The 19,054-nt window shown below is 41.0% G+C and overlaps 1 protein-coding gene across 4 annotated transcripts in view; it reads left to right on the top strand.

Annotated features, from left to right (window-relative positions):
• mon2 (Mon2 homolog, regulator of endosome-to-Golgi trafficking) overlaps positions 1-19,054 on the top strand; it is a 318,335-nt gene that overhangs the window by 142,988 nt on the left and 156,293 nt on the right. For all 4 annotated transcript variants that reach the window (XM_067082772.1, XM_067082770.1, XM_067082773.1 and 1 more), the window contains 2 exons: positions 14,426-14,623; positions 14,796-14,972. In XM_067082772.1, coding sequence (XP_066938873.1) covers positions 14,426-14,623; positions 14,796-14,972 — 375 coding nt within the window. The remainder of the gene's footprint in view (positions 1-14,425; positions 14,624-14,795; positions 14,973-19,054) is intronic.

The raw sequence follows: 19,054 nt of genomic DNA, 5'->3' as shown, positions 1-19,054 counted from the left end.
TGTCAGGAAATCCACACTAGATGTATACTAGGCAAAATAGGCCATTTTCTGTGGCTTGTGTCATCAGGAGGGTTATCTTTCCAATCGCAGAATTTCACGTGTGCCTCTACTGCATCCATCTCTGGCAAAGGGAGTAGGCAAGCTGCAGTCTCTCCCACTTGTGCAGCATCCAGAGGAATGTGGATCCTTCTTGTTCTCGTTCATCTTGAGTTCTTGTAGTTGATTATGATGAGAATTTGTTTCCAGTGAGAGTTTTTTTTCTTTATTACCTGTACAGAACTGTTTGTTTGTACTAGCAATTGTATGAAGAAAGTATTTAAGTACACCATTGTGTTCTGGCTTCAAGAGGTCATCAGGTGGATGTACAGGTCTTTTGTTGAGGGTGATTACTCCATACCCCAGGTGAGGGTAAGGTTTAAGGTGGTGCAAGATGTGAAGAAAGATGACTGGTATTATTTCCCTCTTTCTCTCATCTTCCCAGTACCAAATTTCTGCATTTTTTCTGGTTAGGTCAGATGCTGGCAAATTACAACAGATGTTGGCAAATTACACAACAGAGCTTCCAGTCTCCTGCTTATTTTTAGTAGCTAGATGTTACTCCCTCTGTCCCTATTATAAGGGGGTATGGGTGCCCAGGTGGAAGAGCAGATTTTTATGGAATTTTGCTGTTATATGCTGCATTCTGAGCTTGTCTTCCTAACTCACATGGAAACCAAATTTCTCTTTACTTCCCAGAGTAAAATCACCGGCAAGGTATACTCTTGCAAAGGCCCCAGTCAACCATGGCAGCACATATGCCCGGCTGTACAGGTGGTCATAGGAATCATCCTTCGTGGACAATACCCTTCCTAAGGAGTGGGTCTCAATATAAAATTTGCAATTTTGTATACTCATAGGAAGAAATTAAAATTGAAGATGATAATTTACATTTTTCCCAGATTTACAAACCTGAAGTCTTTTTATAAATCTCACCTCACCTACTGCTAGTTAACTACCTCATTACAAACCTTTCATCATTCAAACCCAGCTTTTGCTTGAGGCATATCCGTTTGAAAGACTTCAGGTTCTTACATCAATGGAAACAGCAAACTCTTAAATTTGCATTTTTTAATCAGTGAAAATAGATATTACTGTATTCAGTATTAACCCTTACAGGATGGGCTAAATATATATTAAGCACACCCCCCAGACCAGGCAGACTTTAAGGTTGGCCGATTTAAGAAAAAAAACACATTAATGGAAAGAGAAAGCTATGCAAATGCACATGGTGTATGTAAGAAAAAAAATTTTAAAATTTTTCTGTACCTTCCACAGGAAGTTGAAAGTGAATATTTACAACCCAGTATTGGGCATCTTTTCCAAGACACTTGTAAAAATATGCTACTTTTACCAAGTTGTACATAATTTTTCTAATAATTTGTTGTATTTTGTTTTGTGAAATTTTAATTACAGCTCACGCAATATCATAACAGATGAGAATTAAAATCAGTAACAAATTCTGGGTACTGTATGTTTATTGTAAAATATTTACAAGAGATTTACTGAGATGGGGAGATGCAGCACCTTTCTGTGAGGTATACATGTTTTTTCTAATATTTATTTGCACTTTACTTGACAAAATTATACTTATAGCAGAACTACTATCATAAAAGATAAGAACTAAAGCCAACAGCAATCCCTGGGTATATTTATGAGCAAATGAATAAAAAGACGTCCTGGAGCCAGGGAGAGGCAGTACATTCCCCCACAAAATCTCAAGGCACACTGATCTACCCTACCTCTCTGAGTGCTGAGCTACTTCAGTTGCCATAAGTCATTTATGGCCCATTGAAGTGATATGAACATTTTTTCTGCTAAATTAATCCAAACCATGTGATGTGTAATATTAATACAGTGCCTCTAAGAGTTAGCCCAGCATTCACTCAAAACCTGTTATAGTTCCTCATATGATCATGCCCATCCAGTAAGGGTGAATGAAACTGTCCCACAAATAAATAGGCATATAGTCAGCTCTGTAAGTTGTTCAAGGTTCGTACATTGATAATAAAGTTAGTGCATTGTTTTCCAGTTTATTTTTAGAATATGAAGTCATCTGAGAATACTAAATCATATTTGTAGACGTTCATGGGTCTCTCTTGTTTTCATAAAGATAAGAAATAATGTAGTGTTGAGTAGTAAGCAACTGTTAATTCATGTATGATTCTTTAATGGTTCTACTACTTGTTTTTAGAACTTCATATAGCTACAGCAGAGATAAAGTGGGTAGTTGTACTGTACTAAGAGAAAGAGTGTACTTTAGAACTTTTGGAAAATTTTAGTGTTTGAGGTTTTGAGCTTTAATGTTTAGAATGAAAAATTCATGTCAATAATTTTGGGAATTTAAAGCCTGTTGGGATCATCATTTCCAGTGGAGAACAGCTATTGAAGTAGGTTTTGCAAGTTTATTGGAGAGAATGAGGCAGTGGACAAGAATATCATTTTTGCGTGTAGATATTATTTGTTTGTCGGTATTGTTTGCCACCAGCACTATTACTCTAGTCCCTTAATTAAATAAACTCAGTACTGTACAGTAGTTGTTTGTTTAGCTATTGATATATGCTAATCTAAGTGCCACTGGGGTCAGGCTAAAAATTTGTGTTTGTTGCTGCTATTTAAAAGGTTTGCACATGTTAAAGAAATTATAACAACTAAGTTTTTAAAATAATTAAATAAGCCACCTGAATTTAGTGATGCCAGTGAAAAATTTCTTTGAGTCATTAGTAAGAAAGTTATTTTATGTATATTATTTGTTTGTGTAGTGTTTGTATTGCCATTTTGAAAAGTTTTGTATTGTGTTCATTTATGTTATTGTAGGTTTGTCAGTCTATTGAAATAGCTTTTAAAGTTACACTACTTTAATGGAGGTAGCATAATTTTACTCAGCTGCTTTAATGTTAATGTTGTTGTGTTGTTGCACTTAACAGTAAATGAAGGGTATGCAACCAGAAGGACTGCATGAATTACTAATATCCATTTTTATGAAGTTGTAATATAATACAAAACTTTTTTAGTCAGTGGACACTGTAAACACTTGATAGTAACTGTTCTCCTTTTGGTCCCCAATGAATGCAGGAGATAGTATGAATACTGGAGATCATTTAGGAATAGTTTTTATTAATATTTTTTAAAAACAATCTTTTATTATATTTGTACAAATTTTAGGTGTAACTATTGATTGTCGTATAATATGTTTTCATTCCATCCAATAAAGCAGTTTTTACTCTGTTCTAAGTTAGCTTTCTTCTGTCCAATGAAGGCACAACATCTACATTTAAAAAGGACAAAACCTTAGAAATCCAGTGGTTCCAAGCTGATTTCCTTACTGTTTCCCATGAAAGAATCACCAAGAGTTCTCACAGATATCAGTTTGCACATAGACATAGCTTTATCTGCTTCTGTACTTTCTTTCTTGTCCTCTGCTAGCTGTTAATGTAGTATCCTGTAGGGTCCAGTCAGCTTTGCCAGAAGTGGAATGTTCAGGTGGAATTTTCATGACAGGATCCTGATTTGCAGATAGGTGTTGATTATCATTATCTTGTACCTCTTAAGCTTTAAGCACATTCATTCTAGCACAGCTAGTCAACAACCAGCCTTGCTCACTTTAGTAAGTAGGCTTGGCTTGTGCCATTTCACATATGATTGCTTAAGAGAAATACAAAACCAGCTAGGCAACTTTGCGCCACTGTGAGGATTATACAGCTACACAAATCTCGGTAGACTAAAGACCTCAGTCAGGATGTAGCCACTAAATCCAATCTTTGTGTTTTTAATTGGATGAAACTACAGTGCTCCCCCATTTTTACATGGGGATAGGTTCCAGAACCGACCGCAGAAATGCAAAAATCCCCTCTAAAAATGCTTATAACTGCCAAACAACTTGTACCCCTTAAACTAAAACTCTTATAACTGCCTATTTTAACATTTCACTGGTTAAGTTGACATTTCAAACAAAAATATACCATAAATGATCATACTGGAACAATTTAATATTTCAAACAAAAATACACCCCAAACCATCATCCCAAAACACTCAAAGTGACCTTAGATTACAGTACAGGCAGTCCTGGTTAACAGTGGGCTCGGTTAATGGCGATCCAGTTTTACGGTGGTTGTCCAGTAACGAAAATCGGCAACTTTCGGCGCCAAAAATCGCCGATTTTTGCTTATCGGCGCTGATAATTGGGTATTGGAGCTGATACATACCTAACAGAAGCGCCGATAACCGAAAGTTGCCAATAAGCCCCAAAATTTGCCAAAAAACCGCAAAAACCGCCGATTTTCGGTTAGCAGTGATTTTCGGTTATCATCGCACCCTCAGAACAGAACCCCCACCAATAACCAGGAACTGCCTGTACTCTCTTACTACTGTTACTCTTAAGTAGGCTATATACATCCATGAAATGCTTATAACTGCCCATTTAACAGTTCATCGCTGAACATGACTGTTCAAACAAAAATTTACCTCAAACTATCATCCCAGAACACCCTAATATCTTTTCAAAGTCATGTTGCAAAATTAAGTATACCAGCCTACAACTGTTACTCTTAAGTACCCCCTATCGTTCAGATGCAAGGTTTCGCCTACATTTTACATATATTGATATTTTCCTTTGTTGCAAGATGATTTTGAAATTATATTTACTGTACAGGTACATATTTTAGGATAGTACTAGTACTGCATAGAGCATCTAAAATATGTGGGTAGTTTAGAACAATGGGACACGTACCCCCAAATAGAATGCTAGGTTTGTTATGTCATGTTAGTAATTTTGTGATTATGTACAAATACATTTATGATAAAAAAATTACTTACTACAGTAAGTTCTTGGTTTACGTCATTTTGTGGTTAGTCCTCACCATCTACCATAAATTTATTAAAAAATTCTTGTGCCATTATTCTCTCTCTCTCTCTCTCTCTCTCTCTCTCTCTCTCTCTCTCTCTCTCTCTCTCTCTCTCTCTCTCTCTCTCTCTCTCTCTCTCTCTCTCTCTCTCTCCATATTCCTTAATGAAAATATCAATTACTGTACCATAAGCATAAAAAACACGAAAATAAACAAATCCAGCAACTCACGACAGATCAGTGTAGGTAGCATTGCCATATTTTTTGCTTTATATATTTTATTGTACCATTTTTCATGACAAGTTTAGTTAACTATGATTATCACACATTATAACAGTATACAAGAGAATATTTTATCACTGTTGATGTTTCATCTCTAATCACGTAAAAATATTTAAAATCCGATTTTATATAAGTAACTTACCAAATAATTACATAGCTATTATTTCTACTTTTTGTGGCAGCGCAAAATTTAAAATTCGCAGTAGTGCTCGTTTGTTTAAGATGTAGTTATACTGCCTCACCCACTTTCGGGGAAGGGTAGGTACAACACAGCTAAAGAGCTCAGTTCGTTTCTGCCAGTTGATGACTGGACTTGGTTGTAAGCAGCTCTAAATTTGTTCTTTTTCACCGGATGGTTACCATTATCCTTCATTTGGTGAAGTACTTTGTTCTTTTTGGTAGCACAGTCCTGTTAATTAGCTTAGCGAATTCAGACTTCTCTTTTGTGACTTCCCGATTTTGACATATTAATCGTGTCAGATTCTAGCCTTTCTAGTATAAGGTATTATAGTAAGGGCTTTAAGAATAGGTCGACTTCAGCCAAATATGACAATCATACTGTTTGTAGCTTGTGCAGGGAACAAGTTTGCTCTCCCAAACTTTGCTGTGACGAGCGTAAAGACTGGAATATGGGGAAGTGGAAGACTCTTTATGCATACTGTACTTAGACAAATTACAGTGTGACAGAATTAGGAAAGCAACTGCTAGGGCTGAAGTGAAGGCTTCCGCTAGTCAGGCTTTGTCTCCCGGGGTTGATATGACTCCTTTACCTATTCCTCTAACACCTGGAACCACCTTTTCCCTTATCTCAAGTCCTCTGATTTTCCCTGCAACTCCAATCCCTGGCTCTCATTACCCTGATCCCAACGCCATTGCCAGGCTAGAAGCGCGTATGGACAAGAAATTTGATTTAATAGTGAACACAATTTCCCAAATTGGGAATTCAGTGCATGTCCTCATGGACAAATTCAACAGTATAAGTGCAGTGTCGGGTGCAGTGTCAGTGGAGGGGGCGGCTACTCATTCCACCAATGCTCCTAGACCAAGGTCCCTGCTAAACTCCCTTGTTCACCTGGGAGGAAGCAAACTGGCAGTCCAAGGGAGTTGGTGGGGTTTGCCCACGAGTAGTCGTCGCCTCGTCCGAGCCTGTTGTCTGCCTGTCCCAGGTCTCAGAGGATTGCTTTTGGAAAGGCATCCGAATGGACATACATGTGTCATCTTCTAGTGGCTCAGACTCTAGTGCTCATAAGCGCCATCAGCAATATGCCAGTGTTTCAAGACTGTTGGAAAGGTCTGGCACCCCGATGGACGGGGACGTTCCCCCATCTCGTAAGCGAGCATTGGATAGAGCTCGTAGTCCTCAGCCCTCCTGTAGTTTTTGCGAGTCTCCTCAAGCTTCTTGCTTCCTTTTAATGGACATCGAGTGCCAAAAGTGTGTAAAGAAGTGTCCATTAGTCCAACGTATGGTTATCGAGTGTCCGAACATCCAGAGTCTGAGAGTGTAATGCCCGATTGTGGGAAATCAGTTCTGAGTGGCATTAGTTGGAGCGTCCGTTGCCTGTGCGTCCAACAAGTGGACGTCCATTGTCCGTGCGTTCCGGGAGTGATCGTGTTTTGTCGGATCGTTCTGCGCTTGGACATCAAGTGTCCGAGTGTCCGTCTTATTGACACCCAGCTTCTGAGCATCCTCCCTTTGGAAGCATAGTGTCCGAATTGCAGACTTCAGATCTGTTTGCCGGATCTGTGAGCGGACGTCCAGGGACCAAGCATCCAGTGTTAGCGGGCGTCAGTGTTGACGTTTGTTCGCCTTCCAACGTCTGTCCGGCGCCACAGGTGGGACTTGCTGTCTCTTGTGCGATTCGTGCTGATCCCCTTGCTGTTCAGGATCCTTCCCTAGTCCCTATTCATCAATGTTTAGATAACATCTTGAACTTGCTGCAGAACCCATCTACAACCACTCAAGCTCCTTCAGATCCTCCAATGTCCCCAATTTCTTTCGAAGAGGAACCCGTAGAGGATGACGTTCCTACATCAAACTACGCGGCCCTGTTGTGGTTCTTCCTGGTATACTACCTGGACTTCTTTTCTACAGCTGCCCCTTCTTCTCCAGGTTCGGCATTTATGATGCGACAACTGTTAGGAGCGGCTAAATTGCCACGTATGGTCCTGTCCTCCTCATCCAGGAAAGCTTTTGCATAAATCAACATATGGTTGTCAGAAAAGAGAGGCGTTGGTAAAGCTGTATTCTGTGCGCCTCCTTTTCGTCTGATACGTCAGAAGTATTTGTCGTATTCTATTGGGGAAGTTCCATCCTGCCTCCTCTCAAGGGGACTTGTCCAGTCTCATTGACACTACTTGTCTGCCAGGTTTTTATTTACCTCATCGGAACGACCATTTGTGGAAAGATATTTTTAAGGTTTTCAAGGCTCTGAGTTTCTTCAATTGGACTGTTAGTGCGCCAACAAAGAAGATCGAAGATTGTGCATCACTTCAAGAGAATTTTGCACATTGTGCAGTGAGGGACAGCGCCCATGAAATAGCCACCATTTTCACTACTGGTGTACTGAAGAAATGAAACTTGTGGTGCTCGTTCACCTCTAAGAGAGTCACTCCTTCTCAACATTCTTCCCTTCTGTTCGTTTCCTTGGGCAGCAACGGCTTCTTTCCTCAAGAGACTTTAGAATGGGTGGCAGGAGAATTACAGAAGAAATCCACCAAAGATTTACTCGCTCAGTCCACCAAGAGGACTAGGATCTCAACACGTCCTTCTTCCACTGCAGTTCCTCTGACCAGGAATATTTCTCCTTTCCCTTAGCAACCCTTTCGAAGGAGTAGAGGTTGCGTCCAGTCCTGTCCGAGAACTAATTTGAGTCCAGTGCGACTCAACAAACAACCCTCTAACAAAACCACCTCTCGCAAGTGAGCTACCTGTCCTCCGTGCTCTGATGGAAGCAAGACTACTACTTTTTTGGAATAGATGGGAATCAGGAAAGTAGATCCTTGGGTGCTTCAAGTCTTGAAAGAGGGCTACTCGATCCCCTTCAGGGAGAAACCTCTCCCATCAAATTGACAGCATACTCTGTAGGCTCAGAGAGGTTTTCAGCCGTGTCTCAAGAAGTTTTGGCTCTGCTTGAGAAACAGGCAGTGGAGGAAGTCAAAGACACGAGCACAGAGGGATTTTACAACTGCCTCTTCATAGTCCCCAAGTCATCAGGGGGATGGAGACCTGTCCTGGAAGTCAGTGCTCTGAACTTCTTTGTCCAAATCAGTGCTCTGAACTTCTTTGTCCAAACTACGAAGTTCAGGATGGAAACGAATCAGTCGGTCCTGTCAGCCATCCATCAGGGGGATTGGATGGTGACAGTAGATATGGAGGACACTTATTTCCACATTCCGGTTCACCAGGATTCCAGGAAGTATCTGAGATTCATGTTCCAGGACAAGGTCTTCCAGTTTCGGGCCCTGTGCTTCGGCCTCTCCATGACACCTCACCCAGGTTCTCGCTCCTTTAACAAAATGGCTACACCTCATAGGAATCAATGTGTCTTTATACCTGGACGATTGGCTCCTGCGGTCCCCATCAGAGGCCCAATGCGCAGAGGACCTTCAGAAGACCCTTCAACTTGCGCAAGACCTACGATTGCTGATAAACTTGGGGAAATCACATTTAATCCCCACACAGTCGATTCTTTATTTGGGGATAGCGATAGATTCTCTGAATTTTCTGGCTTTTCCGTCCCAACAAAAGATTCGCAACTGTATTTCGAAAGTTCAAGAATTCATGTCTCTTCCATCCTGCTCGGCCAACACTTGGATGAGCCTTGTGGGAACTCTGTCGTCAGTCGAGAAGTTTGTACCTCTGGGCAGACTACACATCAGAACCCTTCAGTTGTCTCAAAGCCAACTGGCAGAGAAAGATATTTCTAGATTTGTTCATCTTCAAAATCACCCCCGAAATCAAGGAGGACCTTCGGTAGTGGCTGGCGGAGGACAGATTTGAGACAGGGATGTCACTGTCTCCTGCGTTGTACTCCAACGCGTCGGATCTGGGTTGGGGAGCCCTTCTCAACAGTTTGGAGGTACCAGGTTTATGGTCCCCGACCGAAAGAGATTTGCACATAAATGTGAAAGAATTGAGGGTGATACACCTGGCCCTTCAGTTTTTTGCGACAGAGACCTTCGGGAAAACAGTCGCGGTACATTCAGACAGCATGACTGCACTGGCCTACATAAAGAAACAAAGGGGAACCCACTCTTTTTCACTTTGCGAAGCAGATAAAGACTTTCTTCTTTTGGCACAGAACAACAGGACCATCGTTCTGATCCACTTTGTCCAGGTCAAAATGAACGTTCTCACGGACGAACTAAGTCGCAGCAAACAGGTTCTACTGATGGAGTGGACACTCAATCCACAAGATGTGCACTGACTTGTCAAAATGGTGGGGAAAGCCGACGGTAGACATGCTTGCAACCTCAATAAACCATTGTCTCCCTCTGTACTGTTCCCAAACTCCAGATCCGCAAGCATGGGCGATGGATGCCATGTTACAAGATTGGTCAGGTCTTGACATCTTCGCCTTTCCTCTCTTCAACATGGTAAGAGAAGTGTTGAGGAAGTTCAACACCCACAGCTATGTATCAGTGACCCTTGTGGTTCCCTTTTGGCTGCACAAGGAGTGGTCCCCAGACCTTCTAAGCCTACTAGTAGGCTATCCAAGGATTCTACCCCAGGAGAAAAATCTTCTCAGACAGCCCCATTTTCTTCGTTTTCACCGATGCTTACCCACTCTCGCTCTGACAGGCTTCAGACTGTCAGAGAACTTGTAGGAAGGCTGCAGAAGCTATTGCAGGATGTAGGCGATAATCTTCTGCTGCAGTCTACCAATCGAAGTGGACAGTCTTTCAGAGCTGGTGTCGAGATAGAAATATATCCTCTACTCAGACGACGGTAGCTCAGATCACAGATTTTTTGCTGTTCCTCAGATCCTCGAAAGGTCTAGCCACATCAACTATCAAGGGATACATATCTATGTTGAATTCTGTCTTCAAGCACAGAGGAACAGACCTTGCATTAAAACAGGACTTAAGTGATTTAATAAAGTCCCTGAATACTAGTAAGCAAGATAGAAGCCCAGCTCTTGCATGGAATTTGGATATTGTCCATAAATGGCTTTCGGGTCCTCCCTTTGAGCCTCTAGAATCCTCCTCTCTTAAAGATCTGACAAGAAAGGCGGTTTTTCTTATGGCCTTAGCGATGGCGAAGCGGGTTAGCGAGTCACATGCCTTTGATAAGAGAGTAGGCTTCTTGCAAGGTGACACTTATCTGCTCCTTGACCTTAGGTTTTATGGCAAACAACGAAGACCCCTCTAGTCCCTGGCCACACTCCTTTACAGTTGAGAGCCTGGCTAACATTCTAGGTCAAGCAGATCAAGAAAGACTCATCTGTCCAGTTCGTCCTCTTCGCGACTATTTATGAGGAACCAAAGAAGTTAGAGGCCCTTCTCCGGATCTGTGGTCAGTTAAAAACCCCAGTCGGCCGTTGTCCAAGAATGCCTTAACATTTTTTTAAGAACTGTGATTTCTGAATCATACTCCAGGATCCAGGTGGATGTTTTTCCTTTATACAAGGTCAAAGCACATGAAATTAGAGCAGTAGCCACATCCTTGACCTTCAAGCACAATCTATCGCTGTCTTCTCTCCTGCTGGAGGCGCAAATCAGTTTTTGCAATGTTTTACCTGCGTGATGCGGAAACAATTTACAAACATGCAGTACTCTAGGCCCGTTTTTCGCAGCTGGCATGGTGTTGGATGAAGAGTGATAAGTGGAATTTCTTATATTTTCTCTATCTGCTCTCCTTGAACGAGGATTGGTGTTTTCTTGGGAAGCTTGATTGGTACTGTGTCTTGAGTACCATTAGTTGGTTTGATTTTTAACAAGTTTGTGGTGTAGGTTTTAAAATTCTGGTCATATTTTGTATTGTGCCCAGGGCAAGGGCACACACACATTTCTATGTGTCTTGTTTGGATTGTTAGCTTTGGCAACCTGTGATTAACTCCTGTGTTGCAAAGCACCCACTGCAGTAGAGGCGACTCTTGGCTCTACTGCCACACCAATACAGGTTGAGAGGAGCTCCGACCAGAGGCATTACCCACCTGCTGTAGCTCCCTCACCAGGTAAGGTTACAACAAGCATTTCATGATGCTAGCTAAATTTCCTATCTCAAATTCATTTCCATCCCTGAGTGTTTTTGAGTAGTTTTGTCCGTGTATCCCACCTCCTGTCAGTGTGGGATTCAGCTATGTAATTATTTGGTAAGTTATGCATATAAAAATTACATTTTTATAATAAAATACTTTTATATATACTTACCAAATAAATTACAGGGTCAGAGCCCTCCCTCCTCCCTTCTCATGGACATAGAGCATAAACGAACTGATCTCTTTAGCTGTGTTGTACCTATCCTTCCCCTAAAATGGGCGGGGCAGTATAACTACACCTTAAACAAACGAGCGCTACCGCAGATTTTAAATTTTGAGCTGCCGCGTAAAATAGAAACAATAGCTATGTAACTATTTGGTAAGGATATATAAAACTATTTTATTATAAAAATGTATTTCATATGTAGGCAGCTCTCAACATTCTCATCCCAGCCATAGCTTAAGTGCCTTTAGTTCTCGTCCCCAGCAAGTTATTGTGCTTTGATGTATATTTAAATACTTCAGTTCTCTCTCTCTCTCTCTCTCTCTCAGTATACATATGTTTAATGAAAAAATACAGTAATTAGTGAATAAATAGTGTTGTTCTACAGAAAAAGTGAATTAGTGGTAATTTTAGAGATACAGCCCAAAGAAAAATCTGCAAATGAGTGAAATTTCCCCTGCGGAGAAGTGAATGATGTGTTCCACAAAAATCCGCAACAAAGTGAACCGCGGAAATGTGAAACGCGTAAAACCCCGGGGGCTGGGGGGAGCCACTGTAATAGGTGAAAATCTTATTGTTTATTGGCTTCCTTCCTAAAGTAGCAATTTCACGAATGTAAAGTTGATATTTTTCACCTAAACTTAAGTAAAGTTTAAGATGAATTTTATGTCATACATATAGTGACCTTTTCCCATCCCTGTTAATTGGTATACATCTTTGGTTAATAGACAGGGTCAGGATATAATAGTTTTTGGTAGCTTATTATTATTATTTTTTTTCTTTTGTCTATCTCAGTCATCGTATTTGACTGGGTGGTATTTACAGTGTGGGGTTCCGAGTTGCATCCTGCCTCCTTAGGAGTCCATCACTTTTCTCACTATGTGCACTGTTTCTAACAGCATGCTCTTCTGCATGAGTCTTAGAGCTACTTTGGCATCAAGTTTTTGCAGGTTCCTTTTCAGGAATCTTGGGATCATGCCGAGTGTTCCTATGATTATGGCTGCAATTTCCACTGGCATACCCCATAGCCTTATTTCTGTTTTCAGGTCTTGATACTGTACTTATCAATTTTTTCTCTTTCTTTCTCATCTACTCTGGTGTCCCATGGTACTGCACATCAACGAGTGATGCTTTTTTCTTGATTTTGTCAATCAGCGTCAAGTCTGGTCTGTTGGCATGTATCACCCTATTTATTGTGACACCATAGTCGAGAGGATCTTTGTCTGATCATTTTCTATCACTCCCTCAGGTTGGTGTTCATACCACTTATTACTGCAAGCTAGCTGGTGTTTTCTTGCACAGGCTCCAGTGGAGGGCTTTTGCTACTGAATCATGCCTCTTTTGTACTGGTTCTGTGCAAGCACTGGACAGTCATTAGCATTTCTTTTGTTTCCTTCTTGAGTTTTCCACTCTGTAGACATTGCCATGTTTTTTTAGTCTGCCTCATGTACTGTGTGCATTGGTTTGCTGTGCCATTCCTCCGTTCTGTGTTTCATTATCCTGTCTCTATATTTCTGGGTCTTCATCTGCTTTTATCAGTCCTTCTTCCCATGCACTCCTTAGCCACTTGTCTTCACTGGTTTTCAGGTATTACCCCAGTGCTCTGCTCTTGATGCTGACACAGTCCTCTATGCCTATTAGACCTCTCCCTCCATCCTTTCTGTCTGTATTTGCTCTTGGGTGTAGTGCTTTGTGTTGTCATGTGTTTCCTAGTTTTCTGGTCTGTGCTGCAGACTTCAGACTTCGTCCACTCCACTACTCTTATGCTGTATCTGATTACTGGTACTCCCCTTTATGGCTTTCATCATGTTTCAGGTGTTGAGTTTTGACTTGAGTATTGCCTCAAGTCTCTGCATATATTCTTTCCTGATCGCATCCTTCAGCTCTCTTTGTTTTATATCCTCTCCTTCTATTATCCACAGGTATTTGTATCCTGTCTCATCTATGTGTTTGATGCTATTATTATTATTATTATTATTATTATTATTATTATTATTATTATTATTATTATTATTATTATTATTATTATTATTATTATTATTATTATTAAGTACTGTAGTCATATAACCATGCCTCTTAGCTGGATTTTTAAACCTTGATGACTTTCCCAAAGTATTTGTTATTTAATAAGTAAACATTGGAGGAGGGGACAGTTTAAGAAGTTGAACAGCTAGCTGGGAGAGATTGAAGTGAGTGAATTAAAGGGAGGATTCATGTCACCAGTTACAATGTGTCACACACACTGCAGGTGGTACTCCTGCATGGGATTTTGTTAGCTAAGAGAGATGCTTGCCTCAAGTGAGAAGGGTTTGCCAACCATGCAATTATTACTATGCTTATTTTCATCAAATATTCAACTTTCAGTTTGTAACATCCCACCAGGACAGCAAGATATGAAAAAGATAAGATGTTTTTATCCAAAAAAAGTCAGTTTAGAATTTAGTTTTAAAAAAATTTTAGTTTTATTTTATATCCGAATATGTATGTTTATTTACCTCTATTTCTCCCTAGTATCTTTGAGATTGTTGTACATATACAGTGTAATAATCCATTCCTGGTTTAGCTTAGAGAACAGTTATTACTCCCTAGTGTTTCCTAGGTATTATGAATTCCATTTGTTTTTCAGAAGGTTTGAGAATATCTAGCTGTTATGCATATTTTATAAAATATTTATTCTGCCCAGAATTATTTACAGTTATGATTTCCTTTCAGTTCCCATTTTGTTCTGGTAATTTGTTTTGTTAGGTACACTTATGTTACTTACATGAGTCACAGTTGATGTGTAGGGTGACATTTAACTTGAAGTTCATAAAAGTAATATCTTGCACATTTACTTGCAGCATCCTGAGTTCAACTTTTTGCTGAAGGAACGTGTGTGTGCATTGGTGATAAAGCTTTTCTCTCCAAACATAAAGTACCGAGCTTCAGTACCAGCAAGTGTGCAGCAAGCGACTCCTTTAGACAAACCATATTTCCCCATAGCTATGAGACTTCTCAGGGTTGTCTCTGTGTTAATACAGAAGTATTATCCATTACTAGTAAGTGAATTGCTGCATAGCAGTTAATGGTTAAGCAGTATTGCTGAGTAGCATTTTCAGAAAGTTGACCATAATATTTCAAAGCATTGCCTTCACAGAAATTATAGTTCATGTTTTGTACTTTAGTGTAATTCAGCTTACAAGGTTTCACCAGTCACATTACAATTTTCAGGTTACTCAGTGTGAAATCTTCCTTTCATTGATGGTAAAATTTTTGGATGGGGACCGACCAATGTGGCAGAGAGGGTTAGCCCTAGAAGTCTTGCACAAGTTGGCTATCCAGCCCAATCTATTGCAGTCATTTTGCACGAATTATGATATGAAACCTCATGCAACAAAAATATTTCAGGCAAGTTGACTTTCCATTTTGTGCTTTAAAGATAGTGTTAAATTTTTTTATTTGATTAGTCTGCTTTTTTTCTAAGTTCATTGTATTCAAGATAAGAGTAAAGCATGTTATAATATAAAATCAGCAACTGGAGTTTGTCTGTTTTGTATGCAAAATTATATTTTTGAGGCAAAACTTGCCCTCTATGATTTGCTTTTGTTAACAAGTGCTCCGGTTTGTTATCCCCACTCTTTGGGGGTTGGGGTTAAGACAGCAGTTGTCGTTGCCATTTTTCTCATGTTGATGAAACCAGCCGGTTGTGTAGAAAAGTGCTCTGAATTTGGATTGTTTTTCCTTGGAATAAATTGGATCATCTAGATTTTGGTTTGTTATTGGCAGTGTGGATTCTTCTTGTCAGTCTTCCCTAAATCTGTTAGATTTTGTAAGGTAAACAGCTTATAAGACCAGGTTATGTTCATTGAAGTATGGTATTCATGAAATATGCACTGGTCATCAAGGTGTAAATTGTGATTGAGATCATTGAAGGATTGGTCTTTGGAAGACATAGAGAAGATGGTAAATTGCAGCTTTAGAAGAGAGAAGGACAGACTTAGAGAGTAAAGAGAATAGCTAGTCTTGAATCTAGTCTTCTTTAGAATTAAATCTTTTACACCCATTAAGTCAGCTCACAGTAGTAGATTAAATTCAGTGCGGTCAGATATTGATTTGGTTAAATCTAGAAATAAATTTTTTCTGTAACAAACTTGAGTCTTTTGCATCAAATGGGTCTGGTGCATTGGCAGGGACAGCGTCACTTTGTTCCTTTGGCCACTTTGTGGATGTCACCCCGGCACCCCTGCTGATGGGCATAGCAGTCCCTGGGTTTCCTGACGAGGACTAATTTCCCAGGATGTTCAAGGACTGTGCCCTCTGTCTCTTGCCTTCGCTTCTCGGTCTTCCGTGGACAAACTTAACCAAGATTGCCTAAGGACAGGTATGGTAGGGTGATAAGCTGTAGCCTTTGTGTTTGACCCCATTGTCTCATGGTTATTCTAGTGATCTGTAGAAAGTGTTTCTCCAGGTTTCTCCTTCTGTCACCAATGGTTTGAGTTTTGATTTTGACAAAGCCACCAGTATGTCTTCATCTGAGGCTTGCAGCTTTTATGGATTGTCTCTCCAAAGGAAAGGCTAGGCAATTGAGGATGTATCGAGTCTGCGTACAGTTCTGTACTGTATATACAGTACAGTATCTTTGTTGAGGCTGTGCTAGGCATCATCTAGTCAGCACGAGGCATCACTGAGTTCACATGTGGCAGCAGGGCATAGAGATTCATCAAGGCTGCAGTTAATGTTGAGGCTTGGGAGGCATTGTGTCCCCTTTCTGTATGTAAGCCATGAGAGGTGTTAAGTATGTGTGAATGGGTTCATACTGGCCTCAATGGGGCGTGTCAGATTTCTCCAGTTCCAGAGGGTAAGTTGCCTAAAAAGAAGGGTTCTGTCTCCCCATGTCTGCTGAATTGAGTCCATCTGGTTTTGAGAGAGAGCTATCGACATTCAAGTTTACGCCAGAGTGGGTTACGAATACTTTAGCTCCTGGGCCTGCTAGACCAAATGTTACTTGGGGCTGCTACTTTTGTCTCAGATAAGGAAGACTCTTACAGGCCCAGCTCTTCCCATCAGCATTCTCCTTGATCCCCTCTACAGAATTTGGATAAGGAAGAGGGGCATTTAGAATCTGCCTCCTTAGTTTTAAGGAGCTGGTTCAGTCATGCTTAGACAGATATCCATAGTTCTTTTTAGTTGTGTCTGCTAAGGCACCTCGCTCTCTACGAGCCTCCAGGTTAGGGTCTGACTCTTTGCCTCTCCCAGCCTTTAAGCTGTCAAATTCTGTACTTTGTAGATTTAACTCGATCGTAGAAGTTTTACCCAAGAAAATCTCCTCTAAAGGATCCTCTCTTTTGTCTTTCCTCCTGCCTGCTAGGAAGTCTACAGTGTTTCAAACAAGGGAGTTTCTCTCTTTTTCTCCTGGTCTGGCTTTGAATGGCACCTTTTTGTCCATGATTTTCTGGCCAAGAGAGGTGCAATTGCTTCAGGTAACTTGCTCTGTTCCAGAAGCGGAGAATATATATTAGAGTTTGGGTAATGCCATCGAAGCTGTCTTTTAGTGAAATCATGGTGAACACGGTTGAACAGTGGTTGAAGGAGTCGCGTGAATTTCTTATTCCTTTGTCTAGGGATCCTTTTGATAAAACCTTACAGATTCTCTTGATGTGATAAGTGAACTTTCTCAAGTCACTGCAACCTCAAAGTTTGCAGGAGAGGGAAACTATGCTTTCTGGTGGTTCCTTCAGTCTCCCACCTTAGCAAACAGTTATTAGTTTCAACTGAGCCTTTTGGGATCATAATGGACAACAAACTGTCCTTAACCATAGCTATGGAAATGGAGAAAACTGAAATAGAACTTTTCTCCACAAGTCCAGGACCACTAAAGGGAAGTCACCTTCCTCATTTACTTCCTATGAAGTCTCCTTGGGCAGTGCTACCTCTTTCTCTTGGTCTTCCTTTCCAAGCTCAGGAAGGAAGGAAGAAAGCGTCCTTTCAGCAGCAAGGATCCAGATCTCATTTTGCCAAGGAAGGGAAGGTCAACTCCTCCAAAAATAGCTGGAATCATAAGTTTGATAAAGAATAGCTCATCGGCCCCTTGGGTACACTTGAATGTAGATGTCTTGTAGAAAAAGTTGTTGTATTCCTTTCAGGAACTCACTACCTCTTTCAGACCATCTTATAACCTTTCAGTCATACAGAGGCAACCTAGAGAAGAGATGGATGTTGAGTCAGGAAGTCTTTCTTTTTGTAGGCTTGTCCTGGACATATCTAGGCTCAGCCTCTTTGTGGCAGGAAAAATACATACTTTCATGTCCCCATTCAACAACATTCAAGGAAGTTCATACTCTTTATCTTCGAGGGAAAGGCATATAAATTTTGACCACTTTGTTTTGGGCCGAGTTCTGCAACCCAAATTTTCACGAGGATGCTATCCCCCCTATGCAAAATGGCTTCATTTACTTCTAGAAGTACAGATACTTCTGTACCTGATGATTTGATTACCATTGCAAAGTCCAGGGATGATTGCCTGAGGGCAGGAGAGCTAGTATTGGGCTTAGCAAAAGCCCTAGGCTTACTTTTTCTGACACCAGCTCAAGTAGACAATCTGTTATTAACCAGGAGAAAATTTGCCGCCTCAGAGAGCAAGCCTGCCAAATGCTGGCTGTCTCTCTTAGGCCACATGTCTTCTCTGGAGAAGCTAGTCCCTGTGTTACAGATGAGACTGCTTCAGTTGCTCTTGAAGAGGCACTGGCACAGAGAGACACAGCCAGACTGCAAGTTGGTGCCATGGAGCCTCAAACTGATTCCTTACCTTTGTTGTTGGATGTCCAGAGAAGTGCTTCTTATAGGGAAGTCCCCAGTCCTCAAGCCCAGACCTCTCACTATATTCATACATCTTGGACGAGGGCTTGGGTGTGGTTATGGGGAACCAGGTTGCTTCAGGGGTGTGGTTGCCTGTCAAAGTGAGTCTTCTCATAAACTGTAAGGAGTTGTGGGCTATCCAGAATGGACTTCAAGACCTGGAGAGAGCATTAACCAACTAGACATCTCTGGTTTATCTAAGACAACCATGGGGCATGAAGTCGGAAACTTTGGTAGCCATCACCATGGATTTACTCCTCTGGACAGAGGAGAGGCATATTGTTCTAAGGCCCCAGTTTGTGTCTGGTTGAATGAATGTTCTGGTGGACATGCTAGGTCATCCAGGACAGGTACTCTCCTACAACAAACTTTAAACCCTACAGTTTGCAAGGCAATTTGGAGAGAATGGCCAACCTCTCATCGATCTCTTCACAGTCAAGCTGAATCATCATCTCAAGGCTGGGCAGTAGATGCTATACACCACCTTTATTTTAATAGTGTCTTGGTGGGCATTGGTTCCCTGACCTTATGGAAATGACAATAGATGTTCCCAGACAAATACCTGTGTGGACTAATCTGCTTTGACAGGCAGGGACAGGGAAGCTTCACTGAAATATCGATGTGCATTGTTTAAC

This window comes from Macrobrachium rosenbergii, chromosome 39, assembly GCF_040412425.1.
Source record: "Macrobrachium rosenbergii isolate ZJJX-2024 chromosome 39, ASM4041242v1, whole genome shotgun sequence".
Classification (NCBI taxonomy): Eukaryota; Metazoa; Arthropoda; class Malacostraca; order Decapoda; family Palaemonidae; genus Macrobrachium; species Macrobrachium rosenbergii.
Note: the sequence above shows the minus strand (reverse complement) of the source record. Positions and strands in the feature narration are given on the sequence as shown.